Here is a 20,376-nt window from a genome sequence, read left to right on the forward strand (position 1 = left end):
TCGGACGCTTAGCCGACTGAGCCACCAGGCGCCCCAGCTTTAAATTATTTCAGAATCACATGTGTGTTGTTTTTAGTTGACTTTTGAACTAGGCTTCGAAAGCACTCATGTGTTTAGTCCTTATCAGTATTTAAAGTAGTGTGGCTTTTAATGATCTAAAACTTGCTATCTTCAGAAAAATGTGATTTTCCAGCTTTGCTCACTTTTGCCTATCTGGCTCACTCCCATTCTCGAAGTAGCCGGTTTTATCTTCTTTATGAAACTTCCTGGTGGCCCCTGTCTCATTGATCTTCTCTATTGGGAGAAGTTTGTAGCTTGGTTGAAGAGACGAGATATTCAGGAGAACAGTTATAATACAAGTGGGTTCCTGCATCCGTGAGTTCCCACCCATGATGCTCTATGTTTGACGTTATTATCAAAAGCTAGTCTTGTTTAGCACCTGCTACATCCCAGGCATTATATATGCTCTCTCATTTGCCCCTCACAAAGATCCTCCAAGTGTTTATCCTTTATATAAATGAGGAGACAGGGATTCAGAGAAGTAACTTGCAGCGGTTCAAATGGCTGTAAGCTGAACCACGCAAACCGAGCCCAGACCCCTGGCATCTCTGCTCGGCACTTTTCTGGAGCCCTGAGAAGCAGGTGCTGCCCTTGGTGTTTCTTACATCACAGATTGTCTCCCATCTGCTTATGTACAGTCATATTCTCTTCTCCAATTAAATTACTGAAGCTGTTTAAATCAGAGACCTGGTCCGGTTCTCTTTGGATATTGGACCACATGCAGAATCCTGCCAGTGTTGAGCGTATCACATATACTTAATTATGCGCCGATGGATGGAGTCTTAGGAACCATGGAAAGAAAACCATCAATATTGGTTCACAGCGATTCTGAAGATGAATTTCTTTCTTTTTCTCCCAAGTTAATTTAACCTAAGTCTTTATTATCGCAATCTCTGTGTTTCTGTAGCATTTCACCTTTTAGAAGCACTCTGCTACCAAGACCCCATACCTCAGGGGTTAGCGTACTGGTCTTGTAGAAAGCCCTCCTTTATCTTATGTATGTTTTTAGGCTGATGTCCTGCCATCTGCGGGGATGATGAGAAGTCAGGTTAGAAGATCTCCCAGAGGGCACCTGGCTGGCTGTTGGAAGAGCATGTGACTCTTGATCTTGGGGTCATGAGTTTTGAGCCCTGTTGGGTGTAGAGATTACTTAAATAAAAACTTTGAAAAAGTAGAACTTAGAAAAAAATGTCCAAGTAGCCTTGTAATGGTAAGATTGAATGATGCATTGATCTCAGTTGAACCTTATAATGCTCAACTGTTACTATGGGAAGGAAATACCACTCTCGTTCCACAGACACCAGAATGGAGACCCAGCAGGTTCGGCACTTGCCCAAGTCGCCATGTTGGTTCTGCCATCTCTTGCTGACGAGTGAGTCCATGGCGCGTTGTTCGCTAGATTATTTTTAATCCATCCGGGTCACTTGTCTTAGTGTCCTGTGTCATGCGTGCATTTATTATTCGGTTAATGTTGACAACTAAGAAGTAAATATTAGCATTGACTTGATTTATTTTAAAGCACTGCATAAAAAAAAATAGCCAATGACTTAAATATATCTACTTTTTTTTTAAAGATTAGTCAACTTCTGTAATAGGCACCTTGCAACCATATAATAAGCAGACGCCTATTTTTAGGATTCATCTTAAATCATCATTTAGCATAGCAGGCTATTTACATCTGGCCCACATGCCTCTTTCAGACAACTGAATTATACTTCTGCTCTTGACCAAGATGGTGGGGGGAGCATAAACAGGATGGCAATGTTAAGAAGCAGAGGAAAGGAACACCAATCAGCCTTGCAGAAGTGACTCAGAAAGTGCAGGGGCGGGGGAGCTGCGTGCGGCATCTTACATGGCCTCGGGATCGGATCACAAAATCGTCAACTCTCAGCCGGTTGTTCGTCGATTCCGCTTTTCCCTTTCAAGTCCTGATTCCCTGGCACTTCCTCTTGCAGAAGGAGTGGGGACTTTTTCTAAAACTTGACAGTGATTTTTTTAAGAGCTTTATTGACGTAGAACTCACATACCGTAGCATTTGCTCACCCGAGTGTACAGCGTGGGCCTTAGGAGATGTGTGCGGTTGTCCGACCGTGACCACAGCACAGTGTTGGCGCGCTCCCAAGGCCCCCCAGAGGTCTCTCCTGCCCCTGTGGCTGCTGCCGTCCTGGCACCAGGCAAACACTTGAATTGATTCTAGCATTTGTTACTTTTGCCGGCACATCACCCGGCAACCTGCCTCCAGACCTGCTATGGTCATCATCCTGTCCCAGAGGATTGGTCTCGCCTAACTTCGGAGAGGACATAGCTTTGAAACTGTGGCCACAGTTGGCTTTTAAGTAGACACTCTCCCCTCGTGAGAAATGCTTCAGTGAGAGCCGAAATATCCTTACCATGGTCACTCAGAAATCACAGATGTCTTATATTTTCTATCAGCAGTGGGAGTCTTCCGGATTTACCTGTATGTGTTCTTAATTAGATTTGGTTACATAAAAAGAGGAAAATGCCATAAAAACCCTTCTCTTCAGGGGCGCCTGGGTGGCTCAGTCGGTTGGTTTAAGCGTCCCACTTCGGTTCAGGTCACGATCTCATTGTTGAGTTCGAGCCCCCACATTGGGCTCCCTGCTGTCAGCACAGAGCTCACTTTGGATCCTCTGTCTCTCTCTCTCTCTCTCTCTCTCTCTCTCTCTCTCTCTCTCTCTGCCCCTTGCACACTTGTGTACTCTCTGCCTCTCAAGAATAAATACACATTTAAAAAAAAAACTAGCTTTCTCTTCAAGGGTTAGGGCGATGATGTCCAGCCATTTTGTCATGTTTTAATTTCATGATGTTTGGGTCCTACAAGCCAAGCGTGGACTAATGCTAATTAGTCCCCCATTTCCCCAAGAGAACCCTGGGGTCACCATCAGAGGGGTTTGCTTTGCCTTTGGCCACATCTTAAAATCAGAAATAAAAAGCATATATCACACAGACTGGTTCTATTTCCACTGATTATCCAAAGGAACATATGGAATACGGGGCAGACTTAAGTACCCTTTTTATTGTTATTTATTTTTTTAATGTTTATTTATTTTTGAGACAGAGAGAGACAAAGTGTGAGCAGGGGAAGGGCAGAGAGAGAGGGAGACACAGAATCCAAAGCAGGATCCAGGCTCTGAGCTGTCAGCACAGAGCCCGACGTGGGGCTCGAACTCACGAACCACAAGATCATGACTAAGCCAATGTCAGACGCTTAACTGTCTGAGCCACCCAGATGCCCCTTAAGTACCCTTTTTGAAGATAGTTTATGAAGAAAGCTGATTTATAACCCTTTCGACAGAGCCCTGTAAAAAGAACCTGATAAAAATAAGCAGGTTGCAAAAATTAGCATGCATTATGTTCAGAATCATTGTGTTTTTTCTTAAGTTTATTTCTTTGGGGGGGGGGGAGGGGGCAGAGAGAAGAGAGAGAGAATCCCAAGCAGGCTCCACACTGTCAGCGGGGCTCGAACTCACAAACCATGAGATCATGACCCAAGCTGAAGTGGAGAGTCAGAAGCTCAACCCACTGAACCCCCCGGGCACCCCAATAATTCCCATTTCCTTGAACGAATCTCGGTAGATTTAGCTCTAACAATCTGATTCACATTCCTTCTAGCTGACCGGACAGTTTGTCCGGTTACTTTACAGGTTGCTCCATGCCTCGGGCCCCCCTCCCTGACCCGGTCGGTGTGGAGACTCTGGCCGGGCAGGTGTTGCAAGGAGGTCAGCCTGCAGCTGGGCTCTCCGGATCCTTACCTTAGCGCACTCGACCTCACGGGTCCCCTAGAGGAACGGTTCAGATTTGGGAGGAGAGGCTTGCAACTCGGGCTCATCAAAGTCACAAGAAAGTATAAGGCAGAATACGGGGTAATAAAGATACAATGGGAGACAGACCCATCGCCAGGACCGAACTTTTCCAAAGTTTTTCTTCCCCTTTTACCACTTCTGCTGGTGCAGCTACCACACGCCGCAGTGTAGACCCTGCTGCGCGCGGGCCTGCTGTGTGATAAAAGCTCGTGTTGCCCACCCCGCAAGCAACTGTCCAGGGTTGATTTTTATATCACTCATTCACGTATTCTTAAGAGTCAGCTTATCGCTTCGTTCTCCAGCTAGCCGGCTATTTCCCCCTCTGAATTACACTCATATTGTGGTCGAAACAGGGCAGGAGACCCGGCGGCGTGAGGGGGGACCTCTTCATCCCCTGGTTTCTTTTGATCTGCCTCCGCCCCCACCCCAGACCCTGCCGCCTCCAGGCTCTGTGCTCTTCTCCAAGACCTGCCTGCCGATTTGATCAGCTGCCTTCTAATCTAAACCAAGCCCAGGACTTTCCACCGGGGGCGGTGGCTCACAGCGCCCACCGAGGCCCAGTGTACCTGTATCCCCGTGTTATGACGTGTAAAATCCGATACTCGCTTTAATTGCAAAAGCCCCCGGTCTGTGTTTGGTTGGATCCCGTCACTGTGCCACAGAGAAGGAAGCTGCATTTTTCAAAGAGTCGAGAAGAGAAGAGGCTCAGCTCAGAACGGCAGGGCCCGCCCGAGGCAAGGTGCTTGGGATTCTTTCCAGAGGCATCCCATGCTTCCCGTGGAGTGAGGGGTGGAAGGGCAGGGACAGCAGCCGGTGTCCTGGGACAAAGCAGAGTGAGGACCAGACCCGCACTCGACCGTTTGCCTCGGAGTGGAAACTGGCCTGGGATTGGTCGGGTACAGAGGAGCTCTGGTGTTGGCATCTTTCAGAAGACTGGGCGACGAGTCCAAACGTTTTTCGGAGCCCCAGCAGTTCTAAGTAGCAGCACCCAAAGAAGAGTTGGTTGTTTTCCGAGGAGTTTCTTGCTTACTAGACATGGTATCTGAAGAGCGTTGGCCTCACGTGCTGGGTACCCCCCCCCCCCCCCACCGCACACAAGTTTTGCAGATGAAATAAAGACGTTGGCACAAAGCTCAGGACTCGTAAGGATGTCACCGGGGGAACCTGAACTGTTCTGGTGTAATGAGAATTTGTGAAACCTGACACATCACTTCTCAGAAGTCAGATTTCTCCTTTGCAAGACTTCTACACAACAGTATAAGTATATATGTTGCCCAGCACGTATCATATATGTTCCTTTTTTGTCCTTTTTTTTATGTGTATTTGTTTTTGAGGGAGAGAGAGAGAGACAGAGCACGAGCAGGGGAGGGACAGACAGAGGATGTGAAGCAGGCTCCGAGCTGACGGCAGAGAACCAGACGTGGGGCTCAAACCCATGAACCGTGAGATCATGACCTGAGCTGAGGTCAGATGCTCAACCGACTGAGCCACCCGGATGCCCCCCGGGCCTATTGTTTTCTAACTGCCACGTAGTATTCTATCCCAGGGTTTTGCCGTGATGTGTTATCGACTGTTGCTGTAAAAACTGGCATTTGTTTCCGTTTTTCCCCTGTTCCACTGCCTGTCATCAACATCCCTGTAAATGCCCCTTTGTGAACTTGAGTCTTTCTCTACAGGACATACTGAAGAGTAGACAGGACATGTTAAAGGATACCAATGTTTAACCTTTTATTTTATTTATGTATTTATTTATTTGAGGGAGAGAGAGAGAGTGCACGCATGTGAGGGTGAGCAGAGGGGAGGGGCAGAGGGTGGGAGAGAATCTTAAGCAGGATTCGTGCTCAGCACGGAGCCCAATGTGGGGCTCGATCCCACGACCCTGAGACCATGACCGACCCGAAATCAAGAGCCAGACGCTCAACTGACTGGGCCACCCAGGCGCCCCAAATGTTTGACTTTTTAAACAGATCTTCCAAATTGTCCTCCGAACTTTGGAGGATGAACCCAGCTTTAACCCCCTATCCCTACCAGCATCCCAGCATCGATACTCCAGTTCTACTGTGGCCTTTTTTTCTTTTTTTAAGTTCAAGCGTTCAGGCCAAAAGAGCATGTAAAAGGAAAATGTAAATGACTCAGGTGGGGATGACCGGTTTTAAGTCCTTAGAGCCCTGAAAGGGACCGGTGCAGTTTAGGGGGTGGTTTTGCTGGAAGCTGGGAAGACTGCATCCTTGGGACTTCTTAGGGAGCCAGGGAGGAGCCTGCAGACTTTGAGAGCACAGAGGCGGGAGTGGGGTCATCAAAAAGGAGGCAACAGAGCCTTTCAGGTAAATGTGCCAGTGCGGAGAAGCTGAGGCAGCCGGAAGGCTGGTGGCAAAGAACTTGCCTCCTTCTGAGTTGCGGGACGGGGTGGTCACGTGGCCCAAATGCCTCCTCCTCTGTCTCCCCGGTCCCAACCTACCCCTTTCTCCAACAGCCGGACTTTGTGTGGGGGGCTGTGCACTTGTGCTCTACGACTCCCCTTGGGCGGCTTGTCAGCCTTCGGGACAGCTGACCCGCAGGATAGAGATCTCGGCCTAAACCAGCTCTCGGCCAAATTCTTGCCTGATAATGATCATTCCTCAGACCAGCAAGCACGTTCCTACTGATCGTCCATTCAACATGTAGCTTCCGAGGGTTTTACCCATCCCAAAGCACTTTACAGTCCTAGAATCCTGGACAGGCGTGTGTCTTATTCTCAAGACCCTTACCTGTTGCTGAACGGAGGGAAAAGGTGAATTATTCTACCGTCCGGTTCATGGGTTTAATTCATTTAACCAGACATTTAAACTTTGCAAAGAGAAGCCTATTTAAGACCGAACAGTATACGTTAAAAGTTGGAGTTGAGAAGATGATTCTAACTGAAGTTTTAAAATTTCAGCCAACTTGGCATCATTTTTTTTTCTTGTCTTTGCTGAGCTAAGAATCAGTTGAGGACCTTTGCAAAACCCCAGTACCCACGTGGCCTTCCGCATTAATTAAATTGAACGCCTGGCCATAGGATCCAGATGCCCTTAGTGGAAACTACCGATCGAATGGATAAGAGAAAACAAATCTTTGTGGCTTAAAAAAATGATCATGCCATTAAAATATTTCAAATGCTTTACTTCTTCCCCCGTGATCGAAGAATCCCGTAATTGCAACAACAGATCTACTGAGCAATAATTTATAAAGTGAGATACAGTGCTAATAAAATTCCCCAAATTTAGACCTTAAGGTGATTATAAAACTGTCGAGTATAGAAATAACGCAAACTAAAGTGTCTTCTTCCTTTTCTTTTAAGTATTCATTTATTTTTTGAGAGAGCGAGCAGGGGAGGGGCGGAGAGAGAGGGGTAGAGCCCCCGAAGCGGGCTCTGCACCGACAGCAGTGAGCCTGACCGGGGTTCCATCTCGCGAACCTTGAGATCCGGACCTGAGCCGGAGTCGGACACTTAACCGACCGAGCCACCCAGGCGCCGCGACGATAGTGTCTTCTTGATACTCAGGACAGGTTTGATGTAGACACAAAGATGACACAGGCGTGCCGTATGAGCCTGAGACGCGGACGACCCCTTAGTAAGCAGCAGAGAGCCCCTAGAAGGACCTCGTTGAGTCTTGCATTTCTCCCTGCCATCGATGCATGAGGTATTACCTTCACTGCACACACACGCGCGCACACACACATCATCACTTCTTTTATTTTTTTAATGTTTATTTTTGAGAGAGAGAGAAAGAGAGAGCACCGGAAGGGGAGGGGCAGAGAGAGAGGGAGACACAGAGTCCGAAGCGGGCTCCAGGCCCCGAGCTGCCGGCACCGAGCCCGACGCGGGGCTCGAACCCATGAACCGTGAGATCATGACCTGAGCCGAAGTCGGATGCTCAAGCAACTACGCCACCCAGGCGCCTCTCCATCGTCACTTTTAAAATGCTAAAGAACGCCAGCAAAACTTAACCCCCCCCCCCCCCCCCCATAGCCGGCATGGAACTGGTGGGGCTGTGGTCCCATCCAGCAAGCCTGGTGCCTGTTGCAAGGCCTGTTGCCGGGTGAGTCAACACCCGGGCTCTGCACGAATCCCTGTACACCCCAGAGCTGCTTTCTTCTAGAGAGGGAGGGAGGGGGTAGGGACCGAATGAGGGGATTTAGAAACCAGCCAAGGCATGGGGAGGGGCCGGTCCGAGTACACCCTGGCGAAGTGACTCTTCCATCCCATCTGGAAAGTTCCGCTGCTGTGCCTTTTAGCTTTTCTTGCCTGCTTGCTGGGTCTTTAAAGGACAGTTACTGGTGCTGTTCAAACAGGCCAGGCCGGTGTCGGCTCACTCTGGAAGCCCTCAGTCCTCCCAGAGGCTGCCTCCCCATTCTCCTGGAGCCTGTTCCTCTCCAGAGTGAGGTTCCCTGCTAAGACAATGGTATCTGCTTCCACTCTGCCTGACCTAGGTGGGTAGAATTACCTAACAGCTCAGGCCAGTCCTTTGGGGGAACTAACCTCAGGCTTGTGTCCGCCAGAGTTGTGTTTTGACAATGCCTCTTAGTCATTGGCGTGGTGAGTCTCGACAAAAGCCAAGCAAGAGACTGAAATAGGGGGCGTGCTTTCTGCTGTATTTCCCCCTCCCTTTCCTCCCACTCCTCCTGCATTCTCATTTAATAACCTACATTATCCCCACTTTTGTGAATGCTCTCTTTACCCGTCTTATTTCGCAAGGCCGCAACAGTGGCGAGATCGTATCTTTCAAAATATGCTTAAGGGTAGAAAGGAGAGCTTAAGTAAATTCATCTCTAAAGAAACCTCGTGTTTTCAGCCATCTGACTTCTAAATGGAGACTCCTACCCTGAGACCTGACTGTGTTTTGAATGGGATGCGGGGCCTGGCCGAAACGTTGACTTGGCCTGTTTGTGTGTTTCTGCTGTTGAATGGAGGTAAACGTTCTGAAGTTTTCGTGTATCTGAGCCTGTCTAAAAAAAAAAAAAAAAAAAATCCCAGAAAAGAAACCTAAAATGACTGATAATTGCGTGCAATTTTCATTTATTTCTGTCTCAGTAGGTGGGTATCTTTTTCTTCTTCACCCGCGAGCTGAATCCTTTGGCTGGAAAGGAACGAGCCCTAGGAAACAAGACTTACAAGCATCTAATGGTCTCGTGACTCACCTCACCTCACCTTTGTCATTGTTGACAAGCTTAGTGTTTCTTCTGCCTGGACCTGCCTGTAATTTGCCATAATCTTTCCACTGTCTTACAGGACTACCAGCCAGACTCCCAGAAATCATGTTGGTAGGGTCCCAGTCCTTCTCACCTGGGGGACCCAATGGGATCATCAGAAGCCAGTCCTTTGCGGGGTTCAGCGGCCTTCAGGAGAGGCGATCCAGGCAAGTGGTGTGTGGGTCTCTTCCGGGACGCGGCGCGAGAAGGACGTGAGCTCACGCCCCGGAGAGGCTCTGTGAGCACGCAGCCTTGTCAAAACACACACACACACGTGCCCTTTGAATCTCTTTCATGAAACAGACGTAATGCACCAAAAATTAAGCACCGTGGTTTTCTTTTCTGTCATTTCAAATTCCTGCTGCAAAGCAGATGGCTGAGAATCTTGGACAAGCCAGCGGTATCTGTGCATAGCTTTCCCCACCCTCCCACCCCACGCCCCATGCAGCACATTCCCCACGGCATCCAGATTTGGGAGGCTGCGTTGGGTACAAAGTTACGCAGCCGGTAAAGACAGCATCTGCACATCAACTCTGGGAAGCAGATGTCATTCGGATACGGGCTCGGGAAGTTAGTCTTCCGCTTTCTCTGGAATCTCCCTTCATCTACGCCAGGACTTGGGGGAACACACGGGTAACGAAATAGGTAACATGGAGTAGGTCTGTCGTCGGTTTTTCTGACACAGCAGAGGTCTTACAGGCCCTCGGGCCCTTGTGCTCTGACCTGTCACATCCCCTTTGGTGCGCACGGTTGCGGCAGAGGAAAAGGACAAGTAACCTGGGAGGGGCACAGGGCAGGCACCTGCCACACTCGGAGGTCACAGCTTTCCCGTTGACGGTGGGGTCAGTGAGGTTCTGGCCTCTTGGTCTCCTAATCGGATCAGTAGTTTGGGTCTAAGCTATCAGGTGTCCACCTTCCCACCGCACTCCCTGCCACTAATGTGACGTTAAGTTTTATGTTCTACCTAAAGATAATTTGCTCCCTCAAAATCAAGCTGAAAACAAGCTATTGGCCCAGCTACATGGACTTTTTTTTTTTTTTTTTAATTTTTTTAATGTTTATTTATTTATTTTTTTTTAATTTTTTTTTCAACGTTTATTTATTTTTTGGGACAGAGAGAGACAGAGCATGAACGGGGGAGGGGCAGAGAGAGAGGGAGACACAGAATCGGAAACAGGCTCCAGGCTCCGAGCCATCAGCCCAGAGCCCGACGCGGGGCTCGAACTCACGGACCACGAGATCGTGACCTGGCTGAAGTCGGACGCTTAACCGACTGCGCCACCCAGGCGCCCCAATGTTTATTTATTTTTGAGAGAGAGAGAGAGAGACAGAGTGCAAGCCGGGAAAGGACAGAGAGAGAGAGAGGGAGACACAGAATCCGAAGCAGGCTCCAGGCTCCGAGCTGTCAGCACAGAGCCCGCTGCAGGGCTCAAACCCATGAACTGTGAGATCATGACCTGAGCTGAAGTCAGATGCCCACGCGCCCCTGGACTTTTCTTTACTGCTGTCTGGAGTTAGCCACATGTCGTGCTTTTACCTTTATCTAAAAACTGTTCAGGAGCACCCGGGGGGCTCAGGCTGTTGAGCATCCGACTCTTGATCTTGGCTCAGGTCATGATCTCATGGTTCATGGGATCGAGCTTTGATCTGGGCTCTGCACTGACAGCATGGAACCTGCTTGGGATTCTCTGTCTCTCTCTCTCTCTGCCCCTCTTGCACACTTACTCTCTCTCTCTCTCTCTCTCAACAAACATTTAAAAACCAAAACTGTTCATTCACATCCTAGACAAATTTAGTAGACTCTCATGCCCAAGGTTACGTAGCGCACGTGTTTTTCCATTGGATTATATCCTTCTGCTTCCTCACTTCCTCGGAAGTGTTTGTCCTTGGCTTTCCATTAGGTGTCAGTGGTGTGGCATGTTTCCACGCAGAGCACGGTACCTGACGGGCTAGCCAGGTAGCCTGTCCAGTTCAGGGCAATAAATCTGATAGTACATCTGCTGATAAACTAAACACAGGATGGCTCAGGTTGTGCATATATAAGGGAGCGATACCTTCCCCGAAAGACACTAATACAAACACAAGATGATGAAAAAGGCATGTCTTTGCTCAAGTCCTTTTGGACACCGAGACTCACAATTTCTTTTTTCTCTGCGTAGATGTAACTCCTTTATCGAAAATCCCTCCGCTCTCAAGAAGCCTCAGGCCAAACTGAAGAAAATGCACAATTTAGGACACAAAAACAATAACCCTCCCAAAGAGCCTCAGCCTAAGAGGGTAGAAGAGGTCGTCAGAGCCTTGAAAAATGGACTTGAGTAAGAACATTGAACCAACAATACCCTAGAACGTTTCTCCTTTCTAAAGTCCCGGGGGAGGTGGGGAGGTGGGGGCACACAGCAAAGTCTTAGGAGATCATTTTAAAATGTCTATTTCTGTAGTGATATTTCATTCTTGCACCGCAACCGAAGAAGCCTTAAATGAGTCCCAAACATGTGAAATATTTGGGGTTTCCACATCATATCCATGACATTGAAGGAGATCTGAACTAGTGATGTGTTTAACTCGGCCTCGAATTGGAGTCCACTTAATTAAACAATGGTGGACAGACTTCTCCATTTTAGTGATTGCTGAGGAAGAGTTCTGAAACCTTCCCAAGTTGTTGTATTATGTCATATTGTGTTGTATATATTATATATATATAATAATAATAATAATAATAATAATAATTATTATTATTATTATTATTATTTTCCCAGAATAAAATTTCCCTAGAGTGCAGGGTGCCGTATAGAGTCAGTGTTGTATTTAACTAGATAGAATTCTGGGAACCTGGACCCAGGACAGACTCCATAGGTGTTTTGCCCCTTCTCTCCCCATTGGTTTTTCTTTTTGGACTTTCAGCCTCACAGGGTTCTCCTCTTTAACCATCTGGAGAGTACCAGAAGCAACTGCTGGAGCTTTCCAAAAGTTGAGAGATTGGGAAACACACAGCCTCTCTCCCACCGACTTTGCCCTCTGCAGAGCAGGAACCAGATTCTTAATCCCCTTCAGGAGGACAGGGTCAGCACCGGCACCAGATGTCACTTGCCAGGCACAGAGTTCACAGTGGTGTTTCCTGTTGTTTTTTGCAGCGAGTATCTGGAGGTTCACCAGACGGAGTTGGACAAGTTGACAGCTCAGTTAAAAGATATGAGAAGGAACTCTCGCCTGGTAGGTGTCGTTCAAGCAGTAGGATGTTAACACAGTATTCCTTTTTATGGCTAAGTGTCCTTTTCTCTTTGTCCTGGATGGAAATGGGGAGATGGAGAAGGGTACGAGGACAAGGAAGAACCTTTAAGAAAAGCAGGTCATGGGGCGCCTGGGTGGCTCAGTTGCTTGAGTGTCCGACTCTTGGTCTCGGCTCAGATCACGATCTCAGTTTGTGGGTTTGAGCCCCACATTGAGCTCTGTGCTGACAGTGCAGAGCCTGCTTGGAATTCCTCTCTCTCCCTCCTTCTCTGCCCCTCCCTTGCTCTTTCTCTCCCTCAAAATATATAAATAAAACATTATAAAAAATAAAAATAGAAATATCTTTAAAAAAAAGAAAATCAGATCCAAGGGGCAAAGTACTTACTATCCACTTCCTGATACATATTGTGAAGGAGGTTATATTTCTTCTTAATGCTTTATTCTTGATACTTTTCAGTATTTTCCAAACATGTTTATGCAGGTAGACTTTATAATCAAGAAAAAATACTGGGGCACGTGGGTGGCTCAGCCGGTTAAGCATCCGACTTCAGCTCAGGTCATGATCTCACTGTCGTGAGTTCGAGCCCCACGGGGGACTCGGTGCTAACAGCTCAGCACCTGCTTGGGATTCTCTCTCCCTCTCTCTCTGCCCTCGCCTGCTCATACTCTCTCTCCAAAATAAATAAACATTTAAAAGATATTTTAAAAAAAGAGAAAAGATACTAAACAACAGCCACAACCCCCCTGCCCCTCCTCCCAGTAATATAAGGAAAATGCAAAATTGGGGTTGTCCTAGCATATTGTTAGTGCAGAGTTTGGAACCCAGAACCACTAAGAAAATAGTACAGTTCAGTGACGTCAACGAGGGAAAGGAGGAGGCTCCAGCGGTGCCTGTTATGAGAAGCTGGAGGGGCCCCGATCCACTTGAGTTACACGTCCTCCTGCTCAAGATGTTTGTAGATGTCCTCTAGTCCAATGAATCTGTAAAGACTTGTCTGCTTGCAGAGAGGCCTCTAATCTATACACTATTTTATTTTATTTTTAATGTTTATTTATTTTTGAGAGAGAAAGAAAGAGACAGAGCGTGAGCGGGGGAGGGTCAGAGAGAGAGGGAGACACAGAATCCGAAGCGGGCTCCAGGCTCCGAGCTGTCAGCACACGGCCCGAAGCTGACCTCAAACTCACAAACCGTGAGATCGTGACCTGAGCCAAAGTTGGATGCTTTAACCAACTGAGCCACCCAGGCACTCCTATATACACTATTTTAAATGATTTTGTTCAGAGGCACCTGGGTGGCTCAGTGGGTTAAGATCTGACTTTTGGTTTTGGCTCAGGTCACGATCTTGGGTTCGTGAGTTCGAGCCCCGCATCAGGCTCCACTCTGACAGTGCGGAGCCTGCTTGGGATTCTCTCTCTCTCCCTCTCTCTCTGCCCCTCCCCTGCTCGCGCTGTCTCTCTCTGTCTCTCTCTCTCAAAATAAATGAAATAAACTTTAAAAAACAATTTAGTTCCGTTCTAAATGGTCTTACACCAGAATGTTTCGAGGCTTCGGAAAGCCCAGGAAAAGTCTCCATATACTAGAGGGTCCAGCTGTGCGTTAACAGCCGCTCTCTTCTTCTGTTTTAGGAGATTTGCGAAAAAGTGTAGTGGTGTCCTTTCTTGAAGGCTTAGAGGTTAAAAGCTTTGTCGAAGCTAAGGATTTTATACCCTGGTGATGTTAGAGTATGAACTGCCCCATCTCTGTGGGGAGTGGCTCCTCATGGAATGGGCTTCTATGCCCTTGGCCATCCCCAATGGCAACAAATGTGTCTCCTTGGAGAACAATAGTGAATGGATGGAGGGGCTTCTGCCAGGACCTAGTGTCCCATAAAACCCCTCCCGAAGGGGCTGTGGGAATGGTGTACTGATTATGCTGTGATATTATGAGCACACAGGAAATGAACTTGCTTAAAAAAACATTTTGTGAAAAGCATATCACCGCCCTCCAGAACACTTCTTAAACACCAGTTTTATCTGTTTAAACAGGAAGGCAAGTATTCTTTTAACACATATATCACTGCCGCATTTTATGTTAACTTTTTTTCTTTATTTTTTTTAATTTTTTTTAATTTTTTTTAAATTTTTTTTTATTTTTTTAATTTTTTTTATTTTTAACGTATTTTATTTATTTTTGAGACAGAGAGAGACAGACCATGAACGGGGGAGGGGCAGAGAGAGAGGGAGACACAGAATCAGAAGCAGGCTCCAGGCTTTGAGCCATCAGCCCAGAGCCCGACGCAGGGCTCAAACTCACGGACCGCGAGATCGTGACCTGAGCTGAAGTCGGACGCCCAACCGACTGAGCCACCCAGGCACCCCTTCTTTTTTTAAAAGTTAACATGGGGGCACTTGGGTGGCTCAGTCGGTTAAGCATCCGACTTCGGCTCAGGTCATGGTCTCACAGTTCATGGGTTTGAGCCCCGGTCAGGCTCTGTGCTGACAGCTCAGAGCCTGGAGCCTGTTTCAAATTCTGTGTCTCCCTCTCTCTCACTCTCTCTCGCTCTCTCTTGCTCTCTCTGCCCCTCCCCTGCTCATGCTCTGTCTCTATCAAAAAAATAAACATTAAAAAAATTAAAAGTTAACATGAATTTATGTGTTCCTCAATATGTAAGAGAGGAGAGCTAAAAGCAAGTGAAACCCTTAAAGCTCCCAGCATGTAGAGAGATTGGGGTGGAATTCTGGAGACACGGAGTATAAATAAATACTGGCTCTTAAAAGTACTCTTACCGCTATTTGAAATAACCCAGTAGAACTTGGCAGGTTTGATCATCATTTCACTGGCAATGCAGAAATGCAGACTAAACCCCTCTGTTCATATCAGTAACAATTTTGAGGAGAATAAGTTTTAATCCCAACACTCTTTTTTTTTTTAATTTTAGGGTGTCCTGTATGACCTAGACAAGGTAAGTTATCATTCTGTGCCGAGAGTTGCTGGAAAATAAGCACTGAATCTTTGAATAGAGGTCAGTGATGTCCTCTTAGGCATAACAAGACCTCAGAGAACTGAGGATTTTTCTAAGCCTAGGAAAAGTCATGCTTTTCTCTAATGAGGGGGAGCTACCATCATGTAGCTCCAATGCCGTCTTTAAGGTCACTTCCATAAAAGTGCCACCTGGTTGGAGGGTTCTCGGTGTGCTGATGAGTTTCAGGACTTCCCAGGTATTTAAGCACCTTACCTGTGCCCCTTCTAAATATGGACTATACTGTTTCATCAAGCCAAAGACGTCCTTGATTGGAAAATACACTGGTATTTTATATGCACCTAAGAGGGAAAAAAGTGATTCCAGTTGAATCCCGGCACCATTTTTTTTATTTTCACTTAAAATTTGTATGGTATGCCTCAGGACAAAGCCCTTCGAGCTTTCTTTTCATTGTAGATTTTGTTTTTGTCTTTCAATATGCTGCTGTCCCCTTCCCATGCCTTTCTGTAGATGCAGAGAAAGTTTTAATGCTGAATCATGGTATGATGGTTTTTTTTGAAGACATTTTAAAGGGTAATTAAATTGAATGCGTGTAATAACAGTATTTATAACTCAAACGAAGGGATGACACATAGAACCACTGTGATTATCTGTGAGTGTGCACCCGCAGTAGGGATTGTAAAATGCACCCCTGTTTCAGAGACACTAAAAGGCAGGGGGGTGAGTTCATCTTAGAGGTGATAGAATGGAGGGATTGAGGTCTAGTCCAGCATGATACCGTCCTGCCAGAGACCCAGTGAGTTCCATTTGATTGGCTTCCCTCGATGTTCCACACAACGATTCCAATAACCAGCTCGAGTTCATCTGTCGGAATATTTATTCCATGTTTCAGAAAATACTTCCTGAATCGTTCATAGAGAGTCTCTGAAATAGCCAAGATTGGAAGAAAGGGGGGATGGTTCGCATTTTCTGGTACTTCTGAGTAGGAGAGCGGGGAGAAGATATTCCTGCCAGTCTAGATGGGTTAAACTGTAAATGGCTGCATTTTTTTTCAAACTTCTTTTTTTATTTCCAGCAAATTAAAACGATCGAAAGATACATGAGACGCCTGGAGTTTCACATCAGTAAGGTAATGGAAGTTCCTGTTGTCTTGCTTCTGTGTTTCCGTTCTCAGTCACTAATCACTACGCCTTGGGCCTAAGCGTGGCATCTAGTCCGTGGACAATTTCTTACCTAATTGACTCCTAGCAGTTAAGTCTTCCAACAGGCAGTAAAAATGGAGACAAACAAGACTTAGGAGCCTGACAGTCCGGCATTGTACTGACCCTACTCAGTTCAACAGACATTAAGTGCTTCCCGTGAGGCACCCACAATGCCTCCTGCTGGGCTTTTAGTCTCCACGTAGTCTTGGTAAAGACTGAACCAAACGGACCTAGGAGAAACTTCACGCTTGCGTAACTTGACCTCTGGGCACGCATACAACTCGGTACCCCGGAAACTTCTTCGTGAAGGCCATATAGGTACTTACGGACGCTTCCATGTACCTCTCTAACCCTGTCGAGCGCTCAGTTCCTTCTGCCCTTCCTCGCATGACCTCCTCATCTTTGTCGCCCGCATAGATGGGGGCCATTTTGCCAGGCTCCCTGACACCCAGCCCTGAACCCTACAGATAGTTCACTGATGGTCCAGCCAGCCTTGTGTGGGGTGGGACTTTGTCACCCCTTGTTCTGAACACTTAAGAGAGTTACCGGGACAGCCTGGAAATATTTCCCTTTGGGAGCCGCTAAGTCACACCAGTGGCTATTCCTGTCTGCATCCCCGTGCGGCAGCCTCTCTTCCAAGTACGGAGACTGGACACTTCAGCCGATCTCTGTGCTAGGAGTCAGAAGCCCTGGATTCCAGGCGTGTACTCTCTGGCCTCTATCACCTACGTGGACCTGAGTGTTCCACTCTGTGAAACGGGGCTGGGAGGTGCACGTGTTCAGTCTAAATGACCCCAAGAGTTCCTTCATTTTAAAATTCTGTGATGATTTATGCGCACGTAAGCACATGTATCTATAACTGCCTTTGTGTGTTCCCACTCTGACAAATCCCTTTTCCCTCCGCAAATCTGAAACCGCTCCAATTTCTGTTAATAAATAAAACAATGACATCCATCAGAAGGTATCCGTGTGGCCGGCAAGTGTTGGCAGATTGAAACCCAGCAAGAAGGCACAACCCTGCATTAGGTAGGAGTGAATTTATCCATCTTGTATCCATTGTTGTTAAACACAACAATCCCGGCGGCTGTTAAAGGTTGGTAGCGGTCTGTTTGCAACACCTATATACAGCATGCCTCACAAATTATAGTCAACCGAGTGAGTCAGTCCGTTTATTTGCTGAGAGCCACTGCTGACGTAGAGTCGAGACAGATGCTTGCCTACAGACGGGCCCGTTTCCGCTCAGGTGAGTACTTGGTAACCCTTTATCCTAAAGGTGAACTTCATTTGGCTAGGATAGGTTGATATTGAAATGAAAACGAAGAATTAACCTATCTTTAAATGCAAAGTAGTAGACTACATCATCAGGGCTAAACCAGCACCCCGCCAGCAGCTTCCTTGTAGACGGGATTACAGACTCGGAGTTCTTGGCAAACCCGGCCACAGGGGGGAAAGGTTGAAGGCACAGGCTTCCAGGGGATTACCTGGGTACAACCGCCTGACCTGCGCTGGAAGAGGTATCAGCTCTTGCGCTTCTGAGAGTTTCGTGGGGACCTCCCGCGTCAGAACGATCTGCAGCGTTTATTTAAAACTTCAGATGCCCAGCCCAGCCCTAACCTCCTGAATCAGCATCTCAGAGTGGGGCCTGGCCATCAGCATGGTAATGAGCTCACCAAGTAAGGCTGAGTTTAACGTTTAAGTATGGGAACCACCTTCTGTGCCGGTCATCAGCCCAACGATTTTATCGGCACATCACCACCCCTGAGTCTTAGGTCTCCCCCTTAATCAGGCACGAATCCATCGGCCCCAAAGATGAAAGGCTGCTTCCCGGAGTCTGGCAATTGCTCTCAGCAGAGCGCAGTGAACTGTTGAAGAGCGACAGAGAATCCTGTAACCAGAGAATAATTTGCAATCTCTTAACGTTCATCTTCTAAGCTGAGTGTGATGACGTCTAATGTAGAGACCGCAACTGGGGAAAACCACACCACTGGCGGGTCCTACTGATGCTTTTTAGCGAGCGCCCCAAAACTCGCCTTCAGAACCAAAGAGGAATCTTCAGCTCCAAAACCCATGACATTTACCTCGACCGTCTTCTGGCTCTGTAGCTTTTGGAGGCAATGAAGTGCGTACGGAAAGGAAAACAAGTAGCCCGAGGCAGGCTTCCTGGTCTCATGGATTTCCTTTGCTTCTGCTCACGCCTGGTGCTAGTGTCCTTTTAATCTGCCTGCAAGCTGCTGTAGTTAACTGGGTAGCGTGTGGATAATGGAGGACGGTCCAAGCCTGTGCACCTACACGTGACCGGGAATAACGAGGTTCTCTCGGTGTAGGCACATTTGGAGATGGCCTGTGCTGTGGGGGCTGCCCTCTCCTGCTCAGGATGTTGAGTATCCGTGGCCTCTATACCTACCAGATAGCAGCGGCACCTCTCCCTGTGCCACGGGAAACAAAACGGCCCCAGCTTTTGCCAAAAGTCCCCTGGGTGTCAAAACAGCCTTGGGTTGATTGAACATCACTGCCTTAGAGGCATTAAGTGATTATCAGGCTTGTAGAATGAGTATGGTTGATAGTCATTTGCGGAAGGTTTATTATCATCTAGAGGCATAGGTGTAGAGGTGTAGGAGGAAAATGTTCACGTCTATTGTGAGGCTCTTTATTGAAAATGATTTTTGTAAAATCTTGGCTCAATTTTTTAAAATGTTTTTTAATGTTCATTTATTTTTGAGAGACAGAGAGAGATAGAGCATGAGTGGGGGAGGGTCAGAGAGAGAGGGAGACGCAGAATCGGAAGCAGGCTCCAGGCTCTGAGCTGTCAGCACAGAGCGCGACGCGGGGCTCGAACCCACGGACCGCGAGATCATGACCTGAGCCGAAGTCGGACGCTTAAGCGACTGAGCCACCCAGGCACCCCTCAATTTCTTTTTTTTTAATTGATAAATTTACATGTGTGGATATCACCTTGTGACAGTCCTCTTAAAATAAAGTGATAATAGCCTCGTATCAACACTTCCAGCGTTTTTTTGCTTATGAAGAAGACCCCTGCCTTCGTTATCTAGTACGCATCTCACGCAGCCACCAGTGTTCAGCTCATTTCCATTTTGTGCCACTTGAAAAGACAGCTCAGATTAAAATCTGCTTCAAAATGGAAAATGGATCCCAGTGGCTAAAACAAAAACGATTGGTCTCTGTCTGAAAGGATGACGCTTCTGCCAAGAGTCCCTTGTTGAGGTCGGAAACGTAAATACCTTAAGCACGTAGCCATGGCCTATGTAACTTCTTCCAAGTGAGATGAAATGTTTACATCCCTTGTGTGCCCTCTTGTGATTCTGACAGGTGGACGAACTCTACGAAGCTTACTGTATCCAAAGACGCCTCCAAGACGGTGCCAGCAAAATGAAGCAAGCCTTCGCAGCCTCCCCGGCCAGCAGAGCTGCCCGGGAGAGTCTGTCCGAGATCAGTCGCAGCTACAGGGAGTACACGGAGGTACGCGCAGGTCTGCTCAGCAGCTTAAGTCCCCCCCAGGCCCCCCACCCCGGGATTGTCGGAATCGCTGGTCACCGCCAGCAACAAGGGGAGCGGCAGCCTCCGGCCCCATGCTAGTCTTCAGGGAGGTGTTTTACTGTTGGCCTCTCTCCTGTTGGTTTGAGGCTGTCCGTGGAATTATTTAAGACGACTGCTGGGTAGTTTGGTCGGTTGTATTTTTGTTCAGAGTCTTCGTTAGACCCCGCAGCCTTTATTGGCTTTTCTCAGTCCCCCAACATCGCCTGTCAGAAACCTGTTTCCTAGTGCCTTGGAACATGCTCGCTCACAAGCTTGTAAAACCCTAAGACTAGATTCTACGAAGCCATTCGCTCTTGTGTGCTCGTGCTGCCTTGTACTCTTTGCACACGTAGGCTG

General features: G+C 47.5%; 1 protein-coding gene across 11 annotated transcripts in view; it reads left to right on the forward strand.

Annotated features, from left to right (window-relative positions):
• RIPOR2 (RHO family interacting cell polarization regulator 2) overlaps positions 1-20,376 on the forward strand; it is a 117,256-nt gene that overhangs the window by 45,924 nt on the left and 50,956 nt on the right. For all 11 annotated transcript variants that reach the window (XM_030314713.1, XM_030314706.1, XM_030314707.1 and 8 more), the window contains 6 exons: positions 9,136-9,262; positions 11,255-11,410; positions 12,227-12,305; positions 15,242-15,265; positions 16,359-16,412; positions 19,813-19,962. In XM_030314713.1, the coding sequence (XP_030170573.1) occupies positions 9,136-9,262; positions 11,255-11,410; positions 12,227-12,305; positions 15,242-15,265; positions 16,359-16,412; positions 19,813-19,962 (590 nt within the window). Of the gene's footprint in view, positions 1-9,135; positions 9,263-11,254; positions 11,411-12,226; positions 12,306-15,241; positions 15,266-16,358; positions 16,413-19,812; positions 19,963-20,376 lie in introns of those variants that run through there.

This window comes from Lynx canadensis, chromosome B2, assembly GCF_007474595.2.
Source record: "Lynx canadensis isolate LIC74 chromosome B2, mLynCan4.pri.v2, whole genome shotgun sequence".
Taxonomy (NCBI): domain Eukaryota; kingdom Metazoa; phylum Chordata; class Mammalia; order Carnivora; family Felidae; genus Lynx; species Lynx canadensis.